Source organism: Phaseolus vulgaris, chromosome 11, assembly GCF_051622355.1.
Source record: "Phaseolus vulgaris cultivar YP4 chromosome 11, ASM5162235v1, whole genome shotgun sequence".
Classification (NCBI taxonomy): Eukaryota; Viridiplantae; Streptophyta; class Magnoliopsida; order Fabales; family Fabaceae; genus Phaseolus; species Phaseolus vulgaris.
The window spans coordinates 47240011-47265213 of NC_143508.1; the positions used below are offsets into that span (position 1 = coordinate 47240011).

General features: G+C 30.7%; 4 protein-coding genes across 4 annotated transcripts; 2 read left to right on the top strand and 2 right to left on the bottom strand.

Annotated features, from left to right (window-relative positions):
* The first annotated feature begins 3040 nt into the window (after positions 1–3040).
* On the top strand, positions 3041–4386 carry LOC137827273 (uncharacterized). The gene is made up of 2 exons (XM_068633561.2): positions 3041–3723; positions 4249–4386. Exons 1-2 carry the CDS (start codon positions 3154–3156, stop codon positions 4294–4296), a joined length of 618 nt encoding a protein of 205 aa, XP_068489662.1. The 5' UTR covers positions 3041–3153; the 3' UTR covers positions 4297–4386.
* A 949-nt stretch (positions 4387–5335) lies between these two features.
* Positions 5336–7154, bottom strand: LOC137827268 (bidirectional sugar transporter SWEET2). Its single transcript, XM_068633551.2, has 6 exons — positions 6797–7154; positions 6623–6659; positions 6296–6512; positions 6036–6194; positions 5817–5936; positions 5336–5707 (listed from the first exon to the last, which is right to left on the bottom strand). Exons 1-6 carry the CDS (start codon positions 6855–6857, stop codon positions 5594–5596), a joined length of 708 nt encoding a protein of 235 aa, XP_068489652.1. The 5' UTR covers positions 6858–7154; the 3' UTR covers positions 5336–5593.
* A 3230-nt stretch (positions 7155–10384) lies between these two features.
* On the top strand, positions 10385–13994 carry EMB1473 (Ribosomal protein L13 family protein). The gene is made up of 4 exons (XM_068608922.2): positions 10385–10749; positions 11621–11806; positions 13014–13184; positions 13645–13994. Exons 1-4 carry the CDS (start codon positions 10498–10500, stop codon positions 13759–13761), a joined length of 726 nt encoding a protein of 241 aa, XP_068465023.1. The 5' UTR covers positions 10385–10497; the 3' UTR covers positions 13762–13994.
* An 8356-nt stretch (positions 13995–22350) lies between these two features.
* On the bottom strand, positions 22351–24852 carry LOC137821087 (protein trichome birefringence-like 42). Its single transcript, XM_068625514.2, has 5 exons — positions 24512–24852; positions 23821–23995; positions 23539–23714; positions 23280–23435; positions 22351–22798 (listed from the first exon to the last, which is right to left on the bottom strand). The coding sequence occupies exons 1-5, from the start codon at positions 24766–24768 to the stop codon at positions 22531–22533; spliced, it is 1032 nt and encodes a 343-aa protein (XP_068481615.1). The 5' UTR covers positions 24769–24852; the 3' UTR covers positions 22351–22530.
* Between the last annotated feature and the right edge of the window lie 351 nt (positions 24853–25203).

The window sequence follows — 25203 nt, forward strand, 5'->3', positions numbered from 1 at the left end:
CTTTTCATTGCATCCTAAATCCAAAATACAAATTTAACCTTTCGATTACTCGATTCAAAACTTAATAAAGAGTATTATAAATTCCACAATCTCAAACACAAATTTGAACTCAATTTTATATTTTACTTTAATAATTCAGCTGACTATTTTTTAAATTTTGAATTACACAATAAAAAATTTGTATTTTAGATCGTCTAATATGAAATACTATTCTTAAGATCTAAATTGTAAAATAAAAAACAAAATCAATTTAGATATTCATTTACAAATTGTTGAATCTCACTAGCTTGTTGCTCAATCCAAAAAACTGTAAAATTATAATATGAAAAAAAATAATCAAAGAGAGCATCAGATCTTCGAAACCACGAAAAAAAAAACTATCAATATTTAGTATATGAGTTACCCACCTTAAAACTCTACAGCACCTTGATTTTTAACTATTAACTTTCTAAAATGTAAAGTACTATTAGTGGAGTTTTATTAGATGCATGGAAGACTTAAACTCACTTTTAAAAAATTACTTAGATATTAAAAACACATAATACATATAGTAAAGGGTTAAAAATGTAATAATTAAATAAATTTATAATATTAAATACCGCAAAAATTAATCTTAATATTAAAAAATAGTTTTATATGCGTAATTATTTTTCTCATTATCTTCAATTTATTTATTTTATAATATATGTCATTTAATTTTAATAAATATTAAAATATAATTAAAAATATAAAATAGATAAAATGTAAAGAAGAAGAAAATTAAAATATTTTTTATATTCTTTTTTTTATTGTTCGGTTCATCCTCTCCTTAACACTAAAACATAAAATTTCTTATTTTTATTCATTTTTCACTTTTTCTTAATCATTTCTGAAGAAAGAAACGAAGGAAAACAAAAACTCATTGTTTCTACTCGTGTATTACTTGTTGTGTTTCATTTATGAAGAGAAAAGATAAGCCTCTCTTACCTCACTAATATTGAAATACTATTTTAATAGTATATTATTTATTTATTTACATATGCAAAGAAAGAATGTTTGAAATATAAAAATTTGAATAATTATAATTTTGTCTTGTTTTTTATTCTAATTAATAAGATCTTAACTATGATGTGTTTTTTTCATAACCAATTTTTAAATGTGACTTCTTTATTTTATTATATCTCAAAAAAATTTAATTCTGATATTAAATTATTAATGAATTTAAGAATTTTAAAAAAGAATAAAATATGTATGATTTTTTAGAATTATAGTTATATTAGTGGGAATGATAATATATATAAATTTTGAATATAATATTTTGATTTAATTATTGGTCAACCAATAATTATATAAATATTTTTCCTATTTACTGTTGTTAATACGAGGATATGCATTATTTGCTTGGTTTGACTAAGTTTTTATATTTTTTTAATCTGACACCAAACTAAATCCTCTTCATGATTGACTTATTTGAAAGTAAAGTGATATTTATTTTTCACGCATTTCCATTATCAGTTAATCACTTATTTAGATCATATTTTGGCTGTTTCTTCACGTGCTTGTGCACCTCCATACTTATAAACATACCAAATAATACTCTTTATTCAATTATTTTTTTTCATTTCGGATCTGGACAAATTATACTTATAGATTCCAACTTCTACCATTCAAAATAAGTTTTTTTTCTTTTAAATTTATATTATAGATTATAAAATCTAAAAGGTATTTTTATAGAATCTATAAAATATTTTTTGGATCTAGAAATACTTTATGAATTCTATAATCAATACGTATTTTTTTTATTAAAAAAGAATTAGAAATACTTTCTGAATTAATTCAGGAAATATAAATAGAAAAATATATTTTCTAATTGTAACATCCGAATATATATTTTCAAAAATAAAATGGTCTTTTTTGTTAGGAGTGACAATGTGAGTTGACCCACCCCACATAGGCTCGTCCCGCATTTAGCCTGCAAAATGAGAGTCAGGTTGACCCATTTCGTACCAGAAGTGCTCATCCGCATAAGGAAAATATTTTTTTAAAATTAAAATTTAATTATAAAAAAAATATTTCTGCTACTGAAAAATTAAAATTCCATCTTTGTTTTAATTCGTTCAATTAAGATAAAAAAAATATAAAGGCATTCAACTATACGGATTGTTAGAAGACTTGATTAAAAATAATTAATGTTTTGTTTTTGCATATATTCTTTTTCTGTATGTATATAATTGTACGAGAATATCTTATCAAAATTTTGCTACAAAATATTTTAATGAAATCTCTTCTTTATATTATTTTTTTATTAACAATTTTAAATGTAAAATTTTACTTAAAACTAAATGCACTCTTATTTTTAATATTAACTTCTTTAAATGATTGAAATAAAACATATTTTTTTTTACATTAAATTTAATTTTTTAAAATAAAATAAAATAAAAATCACATTCCAATAATAATGTGTGAGTAGGTATGATTTTTTTTTTTAAAAAATAAAATATTTTTTATTTATTTATGCGAGCCAGCAGACTAACGCGTCCTGCCCCGTTGTTGACCCATACGGATTGCGGGTTATGCAGGACCGACCTAAGTGGGTTAGTGAGTTAGATTAGTGAGTTCATCCCGCACTTTTTAGTAGCGGCCCGACCCGCATAACCCATAGGCCAGCCCGCATGATCCACCCCGCATTTTCATCATACTTTTCACCTACTTTTCGTATAACCTATTGAGTGTGGGTTATGGAGGTGAAGGAAGATACAGCCATATTTTTTTATAAATTACAGCTTTAGTTTTACTTTGCATGACCTCTCTACCAGAGTAGATGCACATAGCTTCTACTTCCCATTCCCAAAGATCTAAGTAAGTTTTGCATCATCACTTGATGAGTAGCACAGAATTCGCGTGAGAAGCCTTTATTAATCATTGAACGGTGAGCCACCTTTGAATTCAACCGGTAACAATATTAACTACAACCAGAGGTGTTTATTGGGGTCCAAATTTCAACAATTCCACTAGCGGTGGATCTCATATGAAACTTGCCAACATCACTATGAATGCTTCATCCTTTTATCATCATTCTACATTAATTACTAAACATATTCTACTAAAAAACAAACTAGGCTCCTCCTCAGTTCACTTGGTCATACTCAAAGTAGAAAAGGAAAAAGAAAACTCATGGAAGCTTTGTGGGATTTGGAAGACAAATTGAAGATTTCAACACTAGGTGCTGTTCTTCTACTTGGATGTGCAACCTTTGCTCTTGTGTGCCTTTGCATTGTTATCACACTTAGAAGGAAGGCCTTTAACAATAAGATTGTACACCAAGAGGGTGCTTTGGATGAAGAGAATGAAAAGGATACCACAACAACTACTAATACTAATGCTAATACTATTATTGCTGCTACTGCTTCACCTACAGAATGGTCAGAGCCAAGTTGTGTAGGGTGGATTTCAGTGAAGAGGGTCCTGATGGGGTCAATGCTGTGGAGCAAGGCAAGCAAATTGGAGGAGAACATGGCATGGCAGAGAGAGAGGGGATCCCCACTACTTGGCTTACAAAGGCAGGGTCTTGAAAGTGGGTGGCAAAGCAATAACTCAGAATCTCCAGTGTGGCAAAGACCAATACTAAGAGGGGGGAAGTGTGAGTTGCCAAGTTTTAGTGGCCTCATTCTCTATGATGAAAAAGGAAGACTTCTTCGTGATTCAGAGAATGAAACGCACCACTTCATGGAAACTTCACAACAGGTAATTCTTCATCACCTTCATACTCATCATATAGGATAATCAAATTCTTACTTGTAGATAGGATGATTCTTTCCACTCTCAGTTTTAAGACTAACATGATGAATTTGGACAATAATGATTTGGTACCTATAAAGCAAAATGAGTGATTGCATGATACTTATGTCCATTTCTTTAATAAACCCCAAGATATCCCAAGAAGTTTTGGTCTTATTGCAGTGCTGATGCTTAATCTCACCTATAATTCTGTGTCCCTCATGGATATGTTCAATGAGAATCAAACTCAAATCCTCTCCTACACCCTCAACATGTGTTGCCAAAATTGAGTTGTCTATGTTCATTTTAAATGAATGCATGAATGCACACACAAAAAAGTTTGAATTTTCTTCCCCAATAACTTCTTGTTACTCAATAGGATGCAACAGTATTTGCTTCAAGATACTGAATCACAGGAATGTCATTGTTTCAGTTTCAGACAACATTTTGGCTGCATTTGTTTATTTCTAACTTTTATGCTGTTTGATGCAGGAAGTAGGAACTGTTACAGTGAGGACTACTCTAAGAGATTTACTTTAGTACTCGCTTACTGGGTTTTTCTATCTTGTAAGTTGTATCAGACAGACAATGCAGCTTCACAGTAATGACATGGTGTGATCAGTTCAAATACGTAATTATCATTTCATAAAATTGCAGTTTTTTCCTAGAATTCAATGATGCATCTTCCATTTCAATATCATTTCATAAATGACACATGAGGAAGCTGCAGTAAAAAAAGCAAAGAATAGAAAGAACGCAAAGGAAGTTTATGGCTATCTGAAAATTGTGGAAACTACACAAAATGGTATCTAGTTTAGCTGACAAGTTATCAAGTAGGAGATCATTTACAACTTTTTGTTAACTTCATACTTGGTTTACTGTGAAATCCTCTTTTTATGAAGATGTCAAATTTTAACAATATCCTTTTATGTTTCTTCCTTCAATCTCCTAATGGCCCTAATCTTACTTCTTAAAAATTTAACTACATTGTTCATGCTGACATTCAATTTTGCTATAATTGTACATTAACATTTGTTGAAGATCTCACGTCGACTAGAGATAAGAACATTTCATAGTATATAAATGACTGCAAAACTCATCTTATAAGCCTAATAGCATTACATTAAGATAAAGTTCTAGAATAATCTTCATGCAACAAGGTTGCTTATTAGACCACCAACTGAAGCCCGACAAATACATAATGGGGAAAATTAGCTAAATGGGATATCATGGGTAGGTTAATTGAGGTTAGATAAACCCCACTTTAGAAGTAATGACAGCACTTCAAAAAACTTCATCAGAGTCTTAAATCTGAAATTAAATATGGATAAAATAAGATTATGATCCATGATGACCTTCAGAAAATTGATGTATTTTAAAAGATAAGAGAATTTTCAGTTTATAGGTTCCTAACAGAAGAGATTGAATACCTGAAGTAAGAAGGTTTTAGAGTTTTCATTGGTACTATTTTCCCTTTTAAGGTGTATCAAGGTTGTACTGAACATCATTCAAAGATTGCAAAGATTTCATCCTCTCAGTTCAGGAAAAGCATTCATTCTCACATAGCAACAATAGCAAGTTGACAAAAAAGACACCGGCAGAAATGAAATTAAAATATAGTGGAAAGTTTCAATTCAAACATCTCCATGAATTGCATGGAAAAACTTCACACTCAAAACCACAAAATTCACTCATTCAACTCATGGAAATCATTTCAAACACAGAATGCCTGCTACTAATTTCAGAGAACCATTTCACTGCTGCCAAGACCATAAATCTTAATCACCTATGATGCATTTGCCTATGCCTCCACTTTGCCAACACTCACCAGCATGGATCATTCATACGAGACTATCAAGGGTTGTCTGCAGTTTTCAGTGGATAAAGTCTTGTAATAGAAATATAGTATCAATTGCACAATTCCTAAAACAGTTCCTATCCCATTTGGTACCTACAGAATCAAACACAGACAGGTTTATTTCACATAAAATCCAACCAAAAAAAGAGATTTGAAACTAAAATGAGTATCTCAAAAGGAAACGAGCTGAAAGGAAACTCACAGAAATGAAGGCATCATGGCTGAGAAATCCGTAAAGAAAGAAGGAGATGCTCATCAGGAAGGTGGAAAGTGAAAGATAAAAAGGCATAAACTCTACACTTTTTGTCCGAATGACCAATTTCTGAGAAGTTAGATAGACAAAATAAGAAAACAAAATTCACCAAGCTAACAGATGCAGAAACTGATAAATGGATTGGTGTCTAGGAAATGACAAGCATACAATTATGAACAATGGAGAGGCAAACATTGAAATGAGAGAAGCACAACTCAAGAATCCCACAAACATCCGGCGCATTGCACTGTCATCAATTTGCAAGCTCCCAGCCAGTATGATCACAAATATGCCCAAAACTGCTAAGAGTAATCCAAGCATTCTCACCTATCAAATCACAATTTATAGTACACAACAGCTTAAAAATAAACCATTTCTCTTTTGTATTTATCATTCATAACATTCCAATAGTTTATCAAAAGATTAACCTTTCTAGCTTTCTCAGCATATATCAAGAAGAGGATTATGTACACAAGCTGAAAGGCTGCCCCAATTGTATTAACAGTTGTCACCAACAGATTATGAGGTGATATAAGAGGTGTGCCATACCACAAGCAGATCAAGCAGTTCAAGAGAGAATAAACATATGGCAACCCTGAGAACATTTCTGTTGACCCATTTCTGATAATTCTCCTAAATGTAGGTCTACAGTTCAGAACAGAACAAGAGTTGTTATTATCAATGAAAAGATTCACAAACAACAATTTCTTCTCAGCTCAATTATCGTCAAAAAGTGTCCACTTTAAGAAACTTACATGGGGGATAAAAACAACCCAAAAGCAAAGATGTTCCCTGCAACTCAAAAAGTGTATAATCAAGACAGAGATAGGTCTAAATTTTATCTCATCGAAAAAGTAAAGTTTTTTCTTTTGGTTTTAAATCTATGTAACCAGAATAAATCACCCCAGAAGCTGAAGGAGGGAAAATACCAGCAACTCCAGCTGCATCTTTGCCAATCTCACAGATGGAATAACCACCAAACAGAAACATCACTGTTCAATCGACAAAACAAACTTCAACAGAAACAAATAACAAACTAAACCCTCAGTTTAGTACATATATGTACAAGAACATAAGAAATTGATATGAAATTTAAGATATGCTTGTTCTCTCTTTTTTGTCTGGTCAAGATCGCCCACGTTTGCAAAAACACTTCTCTTTATCTCCAAACATCTAATGATAAGGGTTGGTCACTGTCAATAATATGTTTTCTAAAGACACAGTGGCATGCTTAATGCCATAGCTGGCACTTGACAGAACCACTCCCATAGAACACGTTTTTGTGCCGTAAATTGAACCTTAATTGCTTTTGCTGATGTGGATTTAAATGTTTCTACATTTTTTATACAATGGAGTGCAAAACAACACAAAGAAAACTACTAAACATATCAAAGTGTGTTTCCACAATTGTTCTCTCATACGTTGTCTGAGAATATTTCTAAGAGGGTATATTCTTACAAGAAATTCTCGTATATCTTGTTCTACTTTTGAATATATCTTACATGTCATATAATCTATAAGAAATTTTCAAAAGTTTTACTGGAAAAGTCTTATACTAAGATATACCTTACATTGGAGATATTCTAGAAGTTAAATAAGATATAAAGGAGGAAAACGTGCTCTCTGATTGTTCATTAATAAATTAATATTTTATATTTATAATAAGATAAAATCTGATCTTATACATTTACATACTCTAAGTTAAATAAGAGATAGAGGAGAAAAGAGTGCTGTGTGATTGTTATAGATCAATATTTTATATTTATAATAAGATTATTTGAAGACTAGAATAAGAAACATAATTAAAATAATAGATAGTTTTTAAGAAATTAATTAATAGAACTAAGTCTTAAATATGATAACTTTTATGTTTGAGTCTTTTAACTTTTTTTCTGGATTAAGGAATAGAAAGTGGGCAGTGAAAAAGGAAAGAAAGAAAGAGAAAAAAAGGAAAAAAAGTGAAAAGTAAAGTTGTTTTGATAGAGAAATAGAAAGTGGAAAGAGTTGAGAAATATGAGAAAATTGTTTAAATTATTTAATTAATGTGATAAAATAAAAAAGATGGTAATTTAGTAAATTAAACAATTATCAAAGTATCTTTCTATTAAAAAAATAAATATAAATGAACATTTAAATACTTGTTACATTTCTCGGCTAAAAAAAATATCATGTTACAAGTTAAGTGCCCATTTAAAAAATGGAGGAAAATTATTTGATACCCCATGGACTTCTTAGATATTCATGGATACTTTCTTTTATTAAGTACTTTTAAAGTTTTAAATAAGATTATTTAAAAGTAAAAATTTTAAATATAAATTTAAGTAAATTTTTAAATATAAATTAAAGTAAAATAAATTTTAAATTAATTGAAATAAAATTTCATAAAAAAATGTGAGTGTAATGAAATAAGCATTGAATTTGAAATAACTAAGAATAACATTAAACCAAATGGGAGTATTTACATTAATTCTCATAGTAAGACAATTATTAATCTATATTATAAAAATTATGAGACATAAACAAAGTAAATTATGAGACATAAACCAAGGTATAATTTAATGCTACAATATAAGAAAAACACAAAAACTTGATTACACTATTAGTCCAAGTTAAGAAAAAGAAGATGCAAAACCACACCTCAACTTTAGACTTTTATAAACAATCATATTTACTTAAGGGTGTTAGAGTTCTTTAAATCTTTAATTAAAATCATCAATTATTTTGTGAATCTTGTCAAAATATTAACAAATATTTAGGTTTAAAGTGTTTAAACCTTGTTAGAATGTTTGAATATCACCCAGATTGGATTACGAATATCACTATCATCGTCAAGTTAAGGTTGTGGTCTCCTAGCCATAACACTTAATTTTCTATAACAACCAATCACATAATCTTATCCTAATATTTATGTTGTTAATTAATGACACATTTTGTACACTAAAAACATTTTTTATATGTTTTATTTTTAGTTTTTAACTCATTTTCTTTTAGTAGTCATAAATTGGATTTAATGTACATATTTATTTTAATTTTGTATTTTCATCTAATTGACCTTTATTTACTATTTTGGCCATAACTTTTTCTTTTTTTCCTACATATTATTTTCGGTTGATTCCAATTGCATTTGATTCTACATTTTCTGGAGTTCAAAATGGGATATATATGGTTTGTTGGATTTGGAGTTGTATGTTATTTTCTACAATTTTAAAAGTTAAGGTAGATTTGCTTAATTTTTATAAAGAAAATTATGAATTTGTTATTCCTTGCTTTTAATTGGACTTTTGTAATTGGGCTTGTAAACCTAAATAGAGCTAACATTTAGGCCCATATTTGGTTCAAATTTTAGACAATATATAAGGCAGTTTCTTCCTGCAGCCCTACGTTTTTCTTCCTGCACCCCAAAATGTTATGCAAAGATCAAATTGTCCTTATTATTTTTTTAAACCCCTAAAATGCACTTGAACTGCATTTATTTTTTTTGCATTCTGGATTATGGAATCTGGAAAATTTTTGGATTGACACTTCCGGTAAAATTTCGGATCCACCAATCCGTAATTCAAAATATGCATTTCACATTAAAAAAAAGAATTTTGGATCCACCAATCCATAATAGAATTAGGCTTTCGGATTCAACAATCTGGAAATCAATAATTTATGCAAAATTTGCTTTCAGAACACCCCCTCATAAAAAAAAAAAACGATTCAGTTCGGATTGATGAATCCATAACACACTCCCAGATCTCGATTTCCGGTAACCACGGTGCCCTTTTTCAAATAAAAGGTCAAGGCCAGTTTCAGGATTTAGAAAATTGTGGGGGTGCAAGAAGAAAAATGTAGGGGTGCAGGAAAAAGAAGCCTTAATTGTTATGGAAAAGTCTAACACCCATGATTTGGTTAAGTGCTGAAAATAACTAAGTGTAAATCATGGTTATGCTTTGTTTGTAAAACGATAGTTTTAGTTTAACAAACAAATCTGATGAGGACAATTCATTGTATAAAAGTGGGTGCAAACCTCAAGTCCACTTCGTAATATGGTATTAGAGTCATTTTCGAAACCTATCCCAATGAGTGTTACATTTAATATGCTCAGTTAGTTAGGAGAAAATACAATTTTAATATTAGTTTAAGTTAGATTAAGAAAAAAAATTAAAGTTCAAACTAAATAAAAACCTAATACAAACTTTTAGAAAGAAACAATTAAAAAAGCATACGTTTAATTATTAGTTTTTGTCCTCCCTAATTAAAAAAGAAAGTTTAGTCTAATTTTTTTTGTGTGAAAATTAGTTCCTTAATTCTAAATTTGAAGAATTAAAATGACATTTCAAAGTCATTTTTACTCTGTCTATAGAAAATTAAAATCATATTTTTAAATTTTAAATTAAAAAATATTTTTAACATAAGGTAATTCACTCCGAATATTATTATTAACTAGAACAATCGTAATCATAATCAAGCCAAAAATATTTTCACCTAGTGTAAAATTCTTTGCACAAAAAGGAAAAAAAAGTGAAGAAGTGTTGAATTCATACCGCAATAACTTATCTCTCCGAGTCCCATATCGCTCAACCTTATCCAAGCACATACTGAAGGAAGCCATTTAGGCAAAGAGATAGAGCGATAAAGCAAAAGAATGGCGCTGCTGTGTGGTTCCACTTCTGTGCCTCCGTTTCTTTCCCACAAGAATGTTGTTGCAGCCTCAACAAAATCTTCCTTTGTGGGCTTCCAATTGCCACTTCCAAAGCTTACATTATCTTCTTCAGTTCGAACCCTTTTACCCTCAAATTCCCGTATCCGTTGTCAACAGGACTCTGCTACTGCTGCCCCTGTAACGGAAGACCCGCGCTTCGCCTGCGTTGAGCCCGAGCCACGATTCAAAGGCCCGGTACAGTACAACCCTTGTTCTTCCTTTTGTCAAACGGTTTCTGCTATGAATGTGTTGTCTTCCAATTTGAAATTGAAGTGTTCAGATTTGTGATTGAAGTCACTGGTCTACATGACTACCTGAAATTTATGCATTTTGTTTTCTTCTCTAATTAGCTTATCTTGGGAATGTGCAGGTGATTTCTTTTTTTTCCTATTTGTTGCGAATGTTCGATTTGTTTGAACGAGCTATGAAGGAAAAAACTTTACTTCTTCGCAAACTTTTGGACAAGTTAAGAGAATTTGTATTAATTAGTTTATATAAACGTAATTTTAATTTCATTTTTTTGGGAGAATTTTTTTGTAGAAAAGCTCATCCAAACATACCTTTAATAATCACTAAATTTAACTAAATTCTTATGTATTTTTCTCCTTTGCTTTAGTGCTTAGATTTAACTAAATTGTAATTCATTTTATCTAAGTCACTAAATTTAATTACTCATCGTCATTTTGGGTCCTTTGGTCCCTGAAGCAGATTTTAGTATTATCACTTAGTCACCTAAAATGAGTGGTGTATGTTGGGGAGAATTTTTGAATTTGGTTAATAGTAAGGATTAATGTGTCGGTCAATTACAATATTAGGAACTAAATTGACCGGTTATTATTTTTTAATTTTTTTTAAGTGTTTTTTAATCTTTACTTAAGTTTTTCCATTAAAGTTAGTTTGAAGGTGTATTCTAGTGTTTGTTATGAATTTTAAAGGAATAATGATGTTAAATTTAAGTGTCTGAATGCAATTTCTGTATGTGTTGTTTTCTTTTAAAAAAATTTAACTTCATTGATTTTTTTTTGCTGGGTGAATTTGAATTCCCATACCAAAAAACAAATTGCAGGACATTTGGAACAAGAGCTGGTATCCAAAAGCTGTAGATCATGTGAATACAGAGAAAACATGGTATGTTGTTGATGCTACAGATAAAGTTCTTGGAAGATTAGCTTCTACGATTGCTATTCACATCCGAGGGAAAAACTTAGCAACCTACACACCCAGTGTGGACATGGGTGCATTTGTAATTGTGGTATGTAGTTCTGCATAGGTTAATTGTTATGTAGTTATGATTAGTATTTCTTCATTCTCCCTGTCTGTTTGCGAGGGGCAATAGAGGTACTATTCCAATTGTATAAACTGTTTGTTAATTTGTTAGAACAACTGGGTATTTATATAAAAAATAGGAGGGAAATAATAGAGGGGGAAGTTGTAAATTTGGAATAGGAATCTGGGGAGGGAGTAAACATAGTATCTTGAATACTTGGGATTTCAGAAAGAGAGAGAGAGAGACACCCTTTGCGGTTTCTGGAATTGACTGATAGTTGAGAGGAGTTTATTGCATTTTAATCTTTCTTTTAAATGGTAGGTCTTATAATTTAAATTTGAACCTAACTTAATTACACAAAACTAACTTGTAGGGTAAGATTACTTCCTACTTATATACTACTATCATACTATGGCACAAAGCTGATGTGATGAGACTTGGGTTTTTTTGCAATAGTAGGTAACAATGAAAATGGATTACATGCAACATTGATATCATGTTTCATTAGTTGCCATTAACATTTTTAACTCTATTTCTGTAATAATCTCCTATTTCAATTAAATTTTATATTTTTTGTATATTGGTTCTCAATTTAATCTGGGATCGATGTATTGTTTTTGCGTCATATTTGGAAAAGTCTTGATTAAGCCGCGGTAATTCGTTTTATGTCTGAATACATGATTTTTGCATCATTTAAGTGGCTGCAAAAGCATTATTCTTTTATTTAATCAGTTAGTCGTCATTATGTAAATCTGATGATAGGATTCTTCTGCATTTAACTTTCCCAGTTTCCCCATATTGTAAACATTTTCTATGCAATATTTTCTGTTGAAGTTTGATTTCAATTATATAAGGTTGAGGACAACTTATGGTCCAAGAACAGTTATCAAATTTCCTTTGATAGACAATTTTTCTAGAAAAAAAAATGATAAGATATATTAAGGAAACACGATCCTTTCTGAAAATATTCTATACTAATGATAATATTACTGCTTAGTTTCTCACTTTTCACACGATTGTCTGTGTTAAGCAGCCTGAACCTTATGGAGAAGGTTTAAGTTATAAGAATGTATTGTATTATATTTTCTTCTATTCCTATTGATGAGTGAAGCATATGTGTTAATTACATATAAAGCTATGTGATGCCATACCAAGTCTGAATCTGTTTATTATTTAACTTGGGGCTCTAAAGGTAAATGCAGAAAAGATTGCTGTATCTGGGAAAAAGAGGACCCAAAAGCTTTATAGAAGACACTCTGGAAGGCCTGGTGGTATGACGGTGGAGACATTTGCTCAGCTGCAAAACAGAATTCCTGAAAGAATTATTGAACATGCTGTTCGTGGCATGCTTCCAAAAGGGAGGGTAAGTTCAAGTATAGTTGAATATTTTTCCAAGACATGCACATATCCGAAGTAGACATGTTAAACTGAGTTGTTATAGCATGGTAGTTTTAGAGATGGTGACGCAATTCTAAATTATATGATTAATTTTCATGACATGTCACATATGTAAGATTCATCCCCATAATTGATGGAAGAATTTAACGGTGAAGAATGAAGTAAAATCCCTTTAAAGTTTGGATTGAAAGGAATGGTTGGATATTTTGAAGGACAGACTATACCCATGATCATGCTTTGGAACATGATTGTCTTTTTGCACTGTTCAATGCAAGAGTCCTTTTTCTGGTGTTTCTGTATTTCAGGATTGGACAACTCTTGTATTGTATGCTATATGCTCTTCGATTTATTTATTTATTTCTGTGAAAATAATGCTTAGCTCTTTGTTGAATCCACAATAATCAAGGGTTGCTTGTTTTATTTAGCTTGGCAGGAGACTATTCACCCACCTGAAGGTTTACAAGGGCCCTGATCATCCACATGCAGCACAGAAGCCCGTTGACTTGCCAATAAGGGATAAGAGAATACAAATCCAGAAATAGGTCATAGGTGCCGCAGAGAAAATGGAATGAAATATGCCATTTGTAACTCTATCCATTTCACAGAACATCGAGTTTCCTGCTTTGCCTGCCACCTTACTGATGTCTTCCATTAATGTTTATATTGTCTGTAGAGGTAACTGATTATTGTGTTATTTGTGTTTGTTCAAGGTCCTTTGATGAATCTTCATAACATTTTTGTTGTAGATTTGAATCTTAGTCATGTCATTTTTTAATATGCTTGAGTTTAATGTCATTTTTTTTTATTTGAAGGAAACATCCATGCCTTTTCCTTTTTTCTCTTTAATTATTTAGACCACCAATTAAATATATTGAATCTAAAATCCACATTCATTTTAATAAAATTAATTTAATTTAAATTTTTTCAATCCAATTTTAAATTGAATTAAATCCAAATTATATCAGAGTTTCTCAATTAGATTAAGGTTAGATCAATTTTTCTAAACTCAACATGAGGTGAGTTTGGTTTGATCCAACCCAGTTTGTTCTTTAATCGATTAAAATTTTAGGTTATCGGTTAAATTTATTAATCATGTGAATGCAGATGTAGATAATCCATTATTATTCATGATAATCGATTAAAACAGAGTCCCAAAAACAAAACATTCAGAAATAATCGATTAAACTATGATGAAATTGATTAATATACAAAATACAGCAACAAAATACACTTAGAATAATCGATTAAAGAGATTGCACTGGAAACATTTTCAAGCGAAACTTTTAACACATCCAAGTAGTTTATCAATTTATCTACAATACTTAAACATTCAAGAGTATGTCCAATGAATCAAACAACAATTTTACATATTAAAGAACATCTTCTTCACCTGGATATTTGGCAGGAGCTTCCTGATTTCAATCTTCCCTGCAAAAAAAGTAAATCAAATTCTAACTAGGTCACCAAGACAAATTTGAATCCTTTAGAGTTAGTTTCAAATTATCTACCTTTGGGAGTCTAGGTATACTTTCCCTAAGTTACTTTAACTTTTTTGAAATAACATTAATTCACTATATGACCTCTTGTTCCAAAGGTTGCAAATCCACAACAACTGAATGAGTTTAGACCGATCTCTTTGGTGGGCTGTGTATAAAATTATCTCTAAAATTCTTTCTTCAAGGTTAAAAAGGGTTCTAAACAAAGTTATTGACCCCAGGCAGTCTGCTTTCTTGGAAGGAAGAGGTTTGTTGGATAGCATGCTAGTGGCTAATGAGACATTGGAGGAGGTAAAAAGGAAAAAAAAAGAATGTGTGGTGTTTAAGTGGATTATGAAAAGGCATACGACTCAGTAAGCTGGGAGTTTATTTACTGCATGATGGGAAGATTGAGGTTTTGTGGTAAGTGGATTGATTGGATAAAAAACTGTTTAGAATCATCTTCTATATCTGTTTTAGTAAACGGAAGTCCAACAACTGAGTTTAAACCTACGAAGGGCCTCAGACAAGGGGATCCTCTAGCACCTTTCCTTTTCCTAATTGCGGCTGAAGGACTTGCAGGGGTAGTCAGACAGGCAGAAGAAAAGAATTTAGTAGAAAGTATTGAAGTCGGGGAAAAGCAAGTAAAGGTGAGCATGCTGCAATATGCAGATGACACTCTATTCTTCTGTAAAGCCTCAATCCAAAGTGTTATGACTCTAAAGGCTATTCTGAAATGTTTTGAACTTGCTTATGGTCTTAAGGTGAACTATTCCAAGAGTAAGGTTGGTGGAGTGGGTGTGGTATGGTCTTAAGGTGAACTATTCCAAGAGTAAGGTTGGTGGAGTGGGTGTGGATATGAATCAGACGTCGATTTTCGCCTCTATACTTAATTGTGATATTATGAAGGTACATTTTAGTTACTTGGGGGTGTTGGTAGGTGGGAATCATAAGAGGTGTGCCTTTTGGGATGGTGTGATCACTAAGATACGGAATAGACTAAGCGCGTGGAAAGGGAAAACCCTCTCTTTGGCAGGCAGATTATGTCTTATCAAATCGGTGCTTACGTCTTTACCGCTCTTCTATGTCTCTATATTTTGTATGCCGGCAACTGTGATGAAGGAAGTGAAAAGGATACAAAAAAACTTTTTGTGGGATTGGGGTTCAGAGAATAGGAAAATTGCTTGGGTGGCGTGGGATAAGATTTGCCAATCGAAAGATAAAGGCGGATTAGGGGTCATTGACATAGAAAAGTTTAACTTGACTCTGCTAGGGAAATGGATTTGGAGACTTAAGTCTGAAGAGGGTAGTTTATGGAAGGATATTATAACGTCAAAGTATGGTGGGTGGAGGGGATTAAGATCTCAAGATCAGTCTTGTAAAGAGTCGATGTGGTGGAGGGACCTTAGGAAGGTATGACATTTAGAGGGGTGGGGAAATGATTTTGAAGACAGAGGTCGGTGGGAAGTAGGAGATGGGAAAGAAATCAGATTATGGGAGGATAAATGGTTGGAAAACATCCCTCTACTACACAAATTCCCGAGGCTATTTTCAATTTCCTTAGATATTGGTTGTACTCTCTCACAACTTGGGGGTTGGAATAATAATATTTGGTCGTGGAAGCTGCGGTGGAGAAGGAATCTTTTTGTGTGGGAATCCAGTCTGGTTGATCTCCTAATGCAGTTGTTGGATAACAAAAGGTTAACAAGAGAGGGTGGAGCTAAATCTGATAGATGGCTCTGGAGGGACGTGGATTATACGGATTTCTCTGTGAAGGCAGCCTATAAGTGTCTCATGGGGGAGGAGCCCGTAGTGGGGGAGGACTTGTTTGCGATTTTTTGGACTCTAAAAACCTTACCTTCGGCACAATTTATGGCTTGGAGGGTGTTACGTAATGCTATTCCTACTAAGGACAATCTTTCGAGACGTGGCATTCCTCTGACGAGTGATCGGTGCCCCCTGTGTGGTGTGGAAGAAGAGTCGGTAAGACACTTATTTTTTGAATGTAAGATATCTTGGAGAATTTGGGGTTTGTGTCTCACTTGGTTGGGGCTCCCTTTGGTGCTTCATTGTGACGCACAAAAGCATTTTAGGATGTTCAAACCTTTTGGTCTGAACCACGCAGTTACCAGGTGTTGGGGGGGTATTTGGGTAGGTATTGGAGTGAGAATGGGCGGGTGGATCTTGTGGAGGTTTTTACCGTGGTACAAAGGAAGACTTGGTCTTGGGTCACAGTAAAAGAAAAATCTGTTGTTTTCTCTTACTCGGACTGGTGTCTGGAACCTCTTTGTTGTATGAGGTATTTGAAAGTCTGATTCTTTGCGGTTTTAACTAACGTTTTTTCAGTCTTGGTAGTCGTGATGAGGTTTGTGCAGGTTTCATCGGTAACTCCTATCTGGCAAGGTTGGACTGAGGCTTGGAAGGTATTGCATGGATGTGCAGGTGTCTTGGTCATTCCTTTTTTACAGGGTCGGATTGATGACTTTGTTCTGTGCTGCAGTAAAGAAAGTGTTTCTGTTGTATGCTTTTTGGTTTGGTGCTGGATTTTTTACGGTGTTTGAATGTGGCAAAAGCTTTTTGGCCTATGTTTCTTTCTTATAAGGATCGGTCTGTCATTGTTAGCAATTGAGTTTTTGGTACAACTTAGTCGGTTCATAGTTATGACTTAGGTGTTGAATGGTGTGTATTGTATTGGTTTGTTGTGTTTGTCTCTTGGGTAAGGCCCTCCAGCTTGATGGCAAAGACCTTGTTTAGTTGTTGGATGTATGTTCTTGTTTGAGGGTGTGACCTCTCTGGTGAGGTGATATAACTGTATTTGTTGGGTTTATTTACCTTTGTATGGGATTTTAGCTTGATAGGTAGTACAATGTTTGTTGGATCCTTAGTTGGTAGGGTTCTAGGAAACCTGTTTTGGAGTTTTGTATAAGGGTTGAGACACCCCTGAAGTGTCTCTTTTTATTTTATTTATTCTTTGCTGATAAAAAAAAACTATATGACCTCTTTTTATGTAATAGAAACAAGTTACTTGATATGTGTTTGGGTGTTTTTTTTAAAGTTTTTGAAATTTTTTTCTTGGTTGGAATAAAACCAAGTCTAGATTTGTCACCTATATGTCTTTGAGAATCAAGCATGTCATTTAGGTTGAATTTTCAAATTGTTAATCTTGCAACTTCATATTCATAATTTTTTTCTTTCAAATGAGTTTCTCACACAAGAGGATTTATAAATCATTTTCAAACCTTCTAAATTAATTCTAATGCTTATATTCTTCTTTTCTAATTGTTTGACTCTATTTTTCAGCTATCTTCTCACCCTTCATTTTATTGTTTAAAAGGGATAGCCTTTCGGCTTCTCTTCATGCATTTCATTGAAAATATCAAAGAAATGAATCTCTATTTATATTTTCAGAAAAATTAAAATCACACTATTTGAATACGAAATCTTATCAACAAACAAACATGAGTTTGTTTCTTCTCCCACATTCATAACAAATTATACCATTGGATTGATCATGCTTCTTAGTTTGCCTTTATTACTGATCTTGTTCTTGTTGACTTCTTCATTACATGGAGGTTCTTAGTGTTGCTATCAAGGTTTTGACACCATCATTCTCTATCAAGGTAAATTGGAAAGATGCTTGCATACACTACTTCTTCTATTAAGGTAAATTGGAAAGATGCTTGCATACACTAGTTCTTTTATTTTGTCCTTCATGAATGTTCGTTCTTCCATCATATGCCCATAATTGATATGATAATAAAATTGTTTATTCTAGTAAGCATTAAGAGTTTCTTCCAAGATTCTTGCTCTATTAGAATTCAAGGGGGTGTGTTGGGTGACTCGTGGTTAGTGATGTTCTTGAGGTTTCTCATGCATCGTCTTGTGTTTATCTTTGGTGGATTTCTTCTTCTCAAATGCGTTGACCCTCATTGAATTACGAAAATCCTTCAACTTTTCTAATTGCATAAATATCTTCATTTTATGTTTTAATTCATTAAGACTTGATGCTAGCTTCATTCACAAACTATCAAAGAATAATTCTAGTTTTAATATCATGAATACATGATGGAGTGTAACCGTTAGGTTTAAGTCTTTGATGTTTAGAAGTTTACCAAACCTTTCCATGAAGGTGCTTAAAGATTATCACTTCTCTTAAAAAATGTTCACCAAATTAATGGAAATGAGGTAATACGGTTAACTTGTGGCAAATTGCATTATGAACTTAGCAATGAATATGTTGAAGCAATCAATTGAGTTAAAGGGAATTTTCGTGAACCAACTTAGGTTCATCTAATGTAATAAAAAACTCTAAAAAGGGGTTGAATAGAGCTTCATACTTTCTTTCATATAAATTGATAGATTGTCTGATGATAGAGATAACAAGAAGGACACAAGATTTTATCATTCACTCCAACTCTTGGACTACATCCAATTGTCCTTTAAGAAAGGTTCAATTATAATAAACAAAAAATTAAAATCGAGTACACATGTACCTTAAGGGTACATCTGATGTGGACCTCATTTACAAGGGTGACATAGTGTGAACTCTTGCTTAATATTCAACTTGTTAGTCATCGAGATGCAAGATGTTCTATATTGACCATACTTTCACAATTGGAAGCTTGTTAGTGAATTGGAAATAAATTCTACAACCAATAGTAATATTGTTCACTGAAGTTGAATGCATGGTTCTTGAAGAGGCAATAAAGGAGAGAATCAAAATCAAGAGTCTCATTACTAATATGAGGTTTGCACAAAAGAAGGCTATTATCTTTTGTGATAGTCTTACTGAAATTTACTTGAATAAGGATTAAGTTCATTGTGAACGAATCAAGCATATTGACATCAAATATAATTTTTTTTTTTGCATAACATAATGAGTTTTGAAGTGCAAAAGATTAGTACAAAGAAGAATCTAATTAATATACTCACCAAGTTTGTTCCTAAAATACAAGTTCACATAGTGTTTGGATTTGTTGACGGTTGATTGTTGGTAACAATTATTTGATAACATTGATATGGAAGAAGACTCAAGTTAATATGAAGATTTATTGATTTATGCATTGTCTCTTCTTCGTCTCTTGAAGTCATCTAATAACAACGTCTCACTTTGGACATCTAAAATGGACATAGTATCTGAAGAAGGTCATGTATATTTTGTATCACAAACATATGCTCATAGTCATTTTTTGGTAATATTTATTGTTTAATTTGTTAAGATTTTTGTTATTATGTAATTAGTTATAATTGTAGTTAAACTATGTATACTTAACTCTATTTAATTTAGAATTGGAGTGTTGGTGATACGTACTAGTATAATTCATATTAATCTTCTCCATAATTCATTCTTCTTTTTACTTAAGCATATGCTAATGTAATTAATGTACTTTTTTTTATGTGTTCTTTGTGAATAAATTTATAGAAAATATCATTATTCTATTTTCATCATATTTTTTTTTTTATATTTCATATGTGTTCTATATAATTTGCATCAGTGTTTAAAATTATTTTGGGTTTTTCATGAGCTTCTTAATCTTTGGAATTCAATAAATTTTGTATTTAAATTATTTTAAAATCATTGTAAACTAAATTCAAGAAAGAAACATATGTTTAGGGGAAATTAATCTTACACCTTTTACTATCAAAATAAACATACATCTCCCTTAAGTGTAAATAAAATGACACCCAAACTCATTTTAGTTTTTGAATATATATTTACCTCCCTATATTTTTTTAAAAATACACATTTCTTTATGTTTTTAATAAAGTCACATTCATCTCCTTAATTTGATTTAAAAGTAACATATTTACTCAAAATAAAACAAACAAAAATTATAAAAATTAGAAATTATTTTTTAAATTATAAAAGTTAAACATTTTTTTATAAAATAAAATTGAACAATTTATTTTTATTTTTCAGAGGTGAGAAACATGTTACAGGATCAAAAAAATAACATCACAATCTAATTCTAAAATAAACATTCAATTTTTTTTTTGTTATTACTAAAAGTTTTTATGGTGTTAATAAAGTAAAAATTATAGTTTTTATTTTATTGATATTTATACATGTATATGATTATTTATATGATTAATCCTTATAAGTATAAATTCGACATCTTAAAAATACCATTTTTTACCTTAAGAGTCATACTATTTCCAAAAAAATTCAATTTTTTATTCATTCCATATTCAAATATTATTTTACTATAATTTATCCTCTCAAAGTCCACTCCATATAAAATCAATATACAATGTAAAATAAATTATCATTAAAACTTAATTATATTTTGAGTTTTAAAATTTAAGATAAACTTGATTTTTAATTTCACAAATTCCAGAAAACGTATTTTAACCAATTTAGAAGAATATACAATTTTAGTCTTAAAATACTAAATTTGATGGACTAAAATATTTTTAATTCCTCTAAATATATAAGGTTTTTTTTTAAATTGAAGAACTAGCATATTTCTCTCTCTTTTTCTTTTTTTTTTTTAATTTAAGGGATTCACAAAATTCATGCTAACTAAAAATATAACTAAAGTAATATGGGAAGAAGTAAAACTACTTTACACTTTTAAAAAAATGTCATACTTCTAATTTTTTTTTAAAATTGTCCTAAATTACTTTACAAATAGTTAGCGCATTATTTCATATTTTTATCTCGATTTTTTAATCGATTGTATGTATTATTTAAAACTTATTCTTTCAAACATTTAATTTAAACGATATATTTAGGATTAAAAATATAATTAATATTTTTTCTCATATTAAAATTATTTATAATTTCTAAATATACCTTTCTATACTTGTTGTTTATTAAAAGAAAATTTATCTACAATATGGTAGATATTGTTGGTAATATGCTTCAATTCAATTTGAAGATTCAGTTAGGTAATTTGTATTTTATTAAGGGAATTGTATATTATTAAGGTGAGACTCTAAATATGATTGGAGAACAATACAAATCATACTATTTGTAAGTTTTCTCCTATTTATTACTATGATATTTCCTATAAAATTAAGAAGGAAAAGACTTAACATATTAACACATTATAAAAAAAATCATTAAATAGTAATAAATTTTGAGATAAAAAATACTTAGTCACTATATTAACTAAATTAGATATTAATTTAAAAATTAAAAAATTATTCATATCTAAAGTGTTTCTATTATTAATAAAAATTTATAAAATAATTTATAAATTGGTATCTAAATTAGTTATATTAGTTGTAGCTAATAATATTTTAGATTAGTCTCTAAAAGAAGAATAGAGACTAATTTAGAATATAAAGTAATAAATAATTAATTGTTAGATACCAATTTAGAAACAATTTTATAAACTTTTATTAATAATAGAAACTACCTTAAATACCAATATTTTTTAGTCTATACAATAATCTTTAATTTAATAAAATAATAACTAATTATTTTAGTCATTAAAATTTTTTATTTCATGATTTTTTTATGTAACATTTCACTTTGGTAATATGCACTTTATTCAATATGTATTGCATAATGGGTAAAATTTCAAATGTGATTAAATAACAACACCTACATTACCTATGCTAGGTTATATATAAGTTTTCTCCTAAAATTATCTCTCTCTAAATATATATACAAATGCATGAAAAATGAATAAAAACAAAGCTAAAAATATGGTGCAACTACAAGGTCACAATCAATAACATTAAGCTTTAAAAGAAAGCATAAATAAGACTAAACTTTTTCTTCTAAAACAACATATATATAAAGAAAAGTGAAAGTAGTATCCAAGTTCATGGTAGTCCTATTTGCTAAGAAAAGATGATGGAGTAGAGAGAAAAATGATGAAAATGTTAAAGTCCAAGCAAAACAGCATAAAGGATTTGATTCCAAGCATCAGGAGCACCAGCTAGACACCAGTGACTACAATCCTCATAAGAGGTGCCTTTGCCTGTGTATATAGAAGGATGTCCATCTATCCTCAGTTGAGTAAGGAATGTAATGTCAAGCAAATATACAGGATATGACATATTGCTCAAAATGTTCTTCACAATTTCTACACCAGGATAAGGTGGTTGTGGTCCTTGTTCTGGCTGAGTTTCTTTGAGACACCTCTTTCCCCTTCACAATTCATCACAAACATGAATCTTTCAATACAACTTTCCTAAAAATCTTAATATTTCATAAAACATTGGATGGTTATTGTTGAAAACTTGTCTTCATTGTAGCTTCTTTTGACAAATGGTGTTCATAAATGTTTAGCTGACCCTTGTTTGTTAATTTTACTTTATTTTTATTTCTATAAAGGCTTGTGAAAATGAAACTGAGAAGACATGAATTTACTAAACCCTCACAGTAAGGAGAGGGTTTCAAGAAAGAAAATAGAATTGTACCTCAGATTCATGAACACAAATGCTAATGACACACATGACACACATGCTGAAGTTGACATGTGAACTTGTTCCAATAATTCATTAACAAGAATCAAAAGTTATTTCAAATTAAAGATAAAATTTGCTAATTTACATGTATCTGAAACATCTTTTTATCTAAAGCTCTTAATGTGAAATTTATCTTGAATGGAATGAACAATTAAACTTACTCAGAATGGGATGCAGCAATTCCTTGAAACAAAATTTTTGTCTTTGAGGGATCAATGTTAGCATCAATCCATTTAGACCAAGTTGTTAACCCAATCTTGTAAGCTTCCATGTGATCCATGTTCTTTATTATTTCATTGCCTAGTTGAAATTTAACCCTGTTTAAACATAACATGAATACACTATTAGCCATTTAACATCTCTTTAATAACATCCTGCATCCGAAATATGCAAAAAGATATAGTTCAAAAACTTCATTACCTTTCAGACTCTTGTGAGTGAGTCCACCAATGGTAGGTATTGAAAATCATTACATCTCCTTTCCACATGTACCCAGATTTGATGGAGTCCAGTTTCACAATTCTACCCTTTTCTTTGTCATGAGCCACATCCACTAGGAACCCATTTTTCAACCACATGATTGAAGCATCAAATTCCTATGATCCAAAACAATTAGACAGTTATTACTGGTAATCTGATGAATCAAACAGTTACCCAGGCTTAAAATTTCCCTTCAACCAAAATGAAAATGAAGAAAACTACCGGAATTGAGAACACAGAGAGATGCTTTGTGGGTGTTGATAAGGCATAACTTAATTTTGGGACAGCAATGTGAAGCAAACAAGTTAGTGATTGCCACATGTTGTTGCTTAAGGAGTCCCCAACAAACATTATCTTCTTCCCTCTGTATTTCTCCAAGAACTTCACCCCATCAAACCTGTTAACCAACACAACAACACTTGTGAACAATAACTAAATCTTATTCATCTGCTGAAGTTAATATATGGATATCCATTTGACTCGATTAAAGAACATTATCTCAAAGAGATTCTATTTATTCATCAGCTGAAGTTAATATATGGATACCCATTTGACTCAATAACATTATCTCAGAGATTGTATTTATTCATCAGCTGAAATTAATATATGGATACCCATTTCACACAATTAAAGAACATTATCTCATAGAGATTGTATTTACCACTAGTGAAGGAGCAAAGAAATTGAAAATAAATCACAATGGCTTCCAATTGAAAGCATTATAAGAAGCCTGAGTGATTAAGTGTGTTTCAAAACATGTTGAAGATGGAAGAAATACGTCTCAGATACACACATATATATAATGATTAACTTCTGAAAAGTATATCTAAAACCAGAAAAATTACATGGGAAACTTGGAAAGAAAACATGCTACAAATGCAATAGAAATGAAATCTAAAAGTGAAAACTTTACCTTGGAAGATCACACCCAGAGGGTTTCCATCTATACTTGAGGTAATCCTGATCAGGTCTACCATTTCTGAGGCAATTAAATCCATGACCTATGAAGGGACAATCTCTTGAGGCATCATAGAGAGGGTAGTGTGATTGATCAAGAACCCAATCTCCGAGAGAAAAATCACAACCATTGCCTTGCACAAGGTATAGTGGAGATGCCACTGACAATAGAACAGCAAAAGCCAGAGCACACAACCGAAAATAGAATGCCATTTGAAATTGTCCTACGCATTTTCACACCATCTTTGTATGCCATTTGTAATACCTCTAAAGAGAGAAGCTTCCATTGAGGAGAACAATGAGATTGAAAATAATATATATATATATATATACATATATATATATATATGTATATATATATATATATGTATATATGTATATATGTATATATATATGTATATATATCTATATATGTATATATGTATATATATATGTATATATATCTATATATGTATATATGTATATATATATGTATATATATCTATATATGTATATATGTATATATATATGTATATATATCTATATATATATATGTATATGCATGGCAAAAGCTTATCAAGGTTTTATAAAGTTTTGTTTTAGTCATCATTGCAAATAAAATTACCCACAGAAGCATTGGACTTAACTTTGTTATCTCAGATTTTTTTT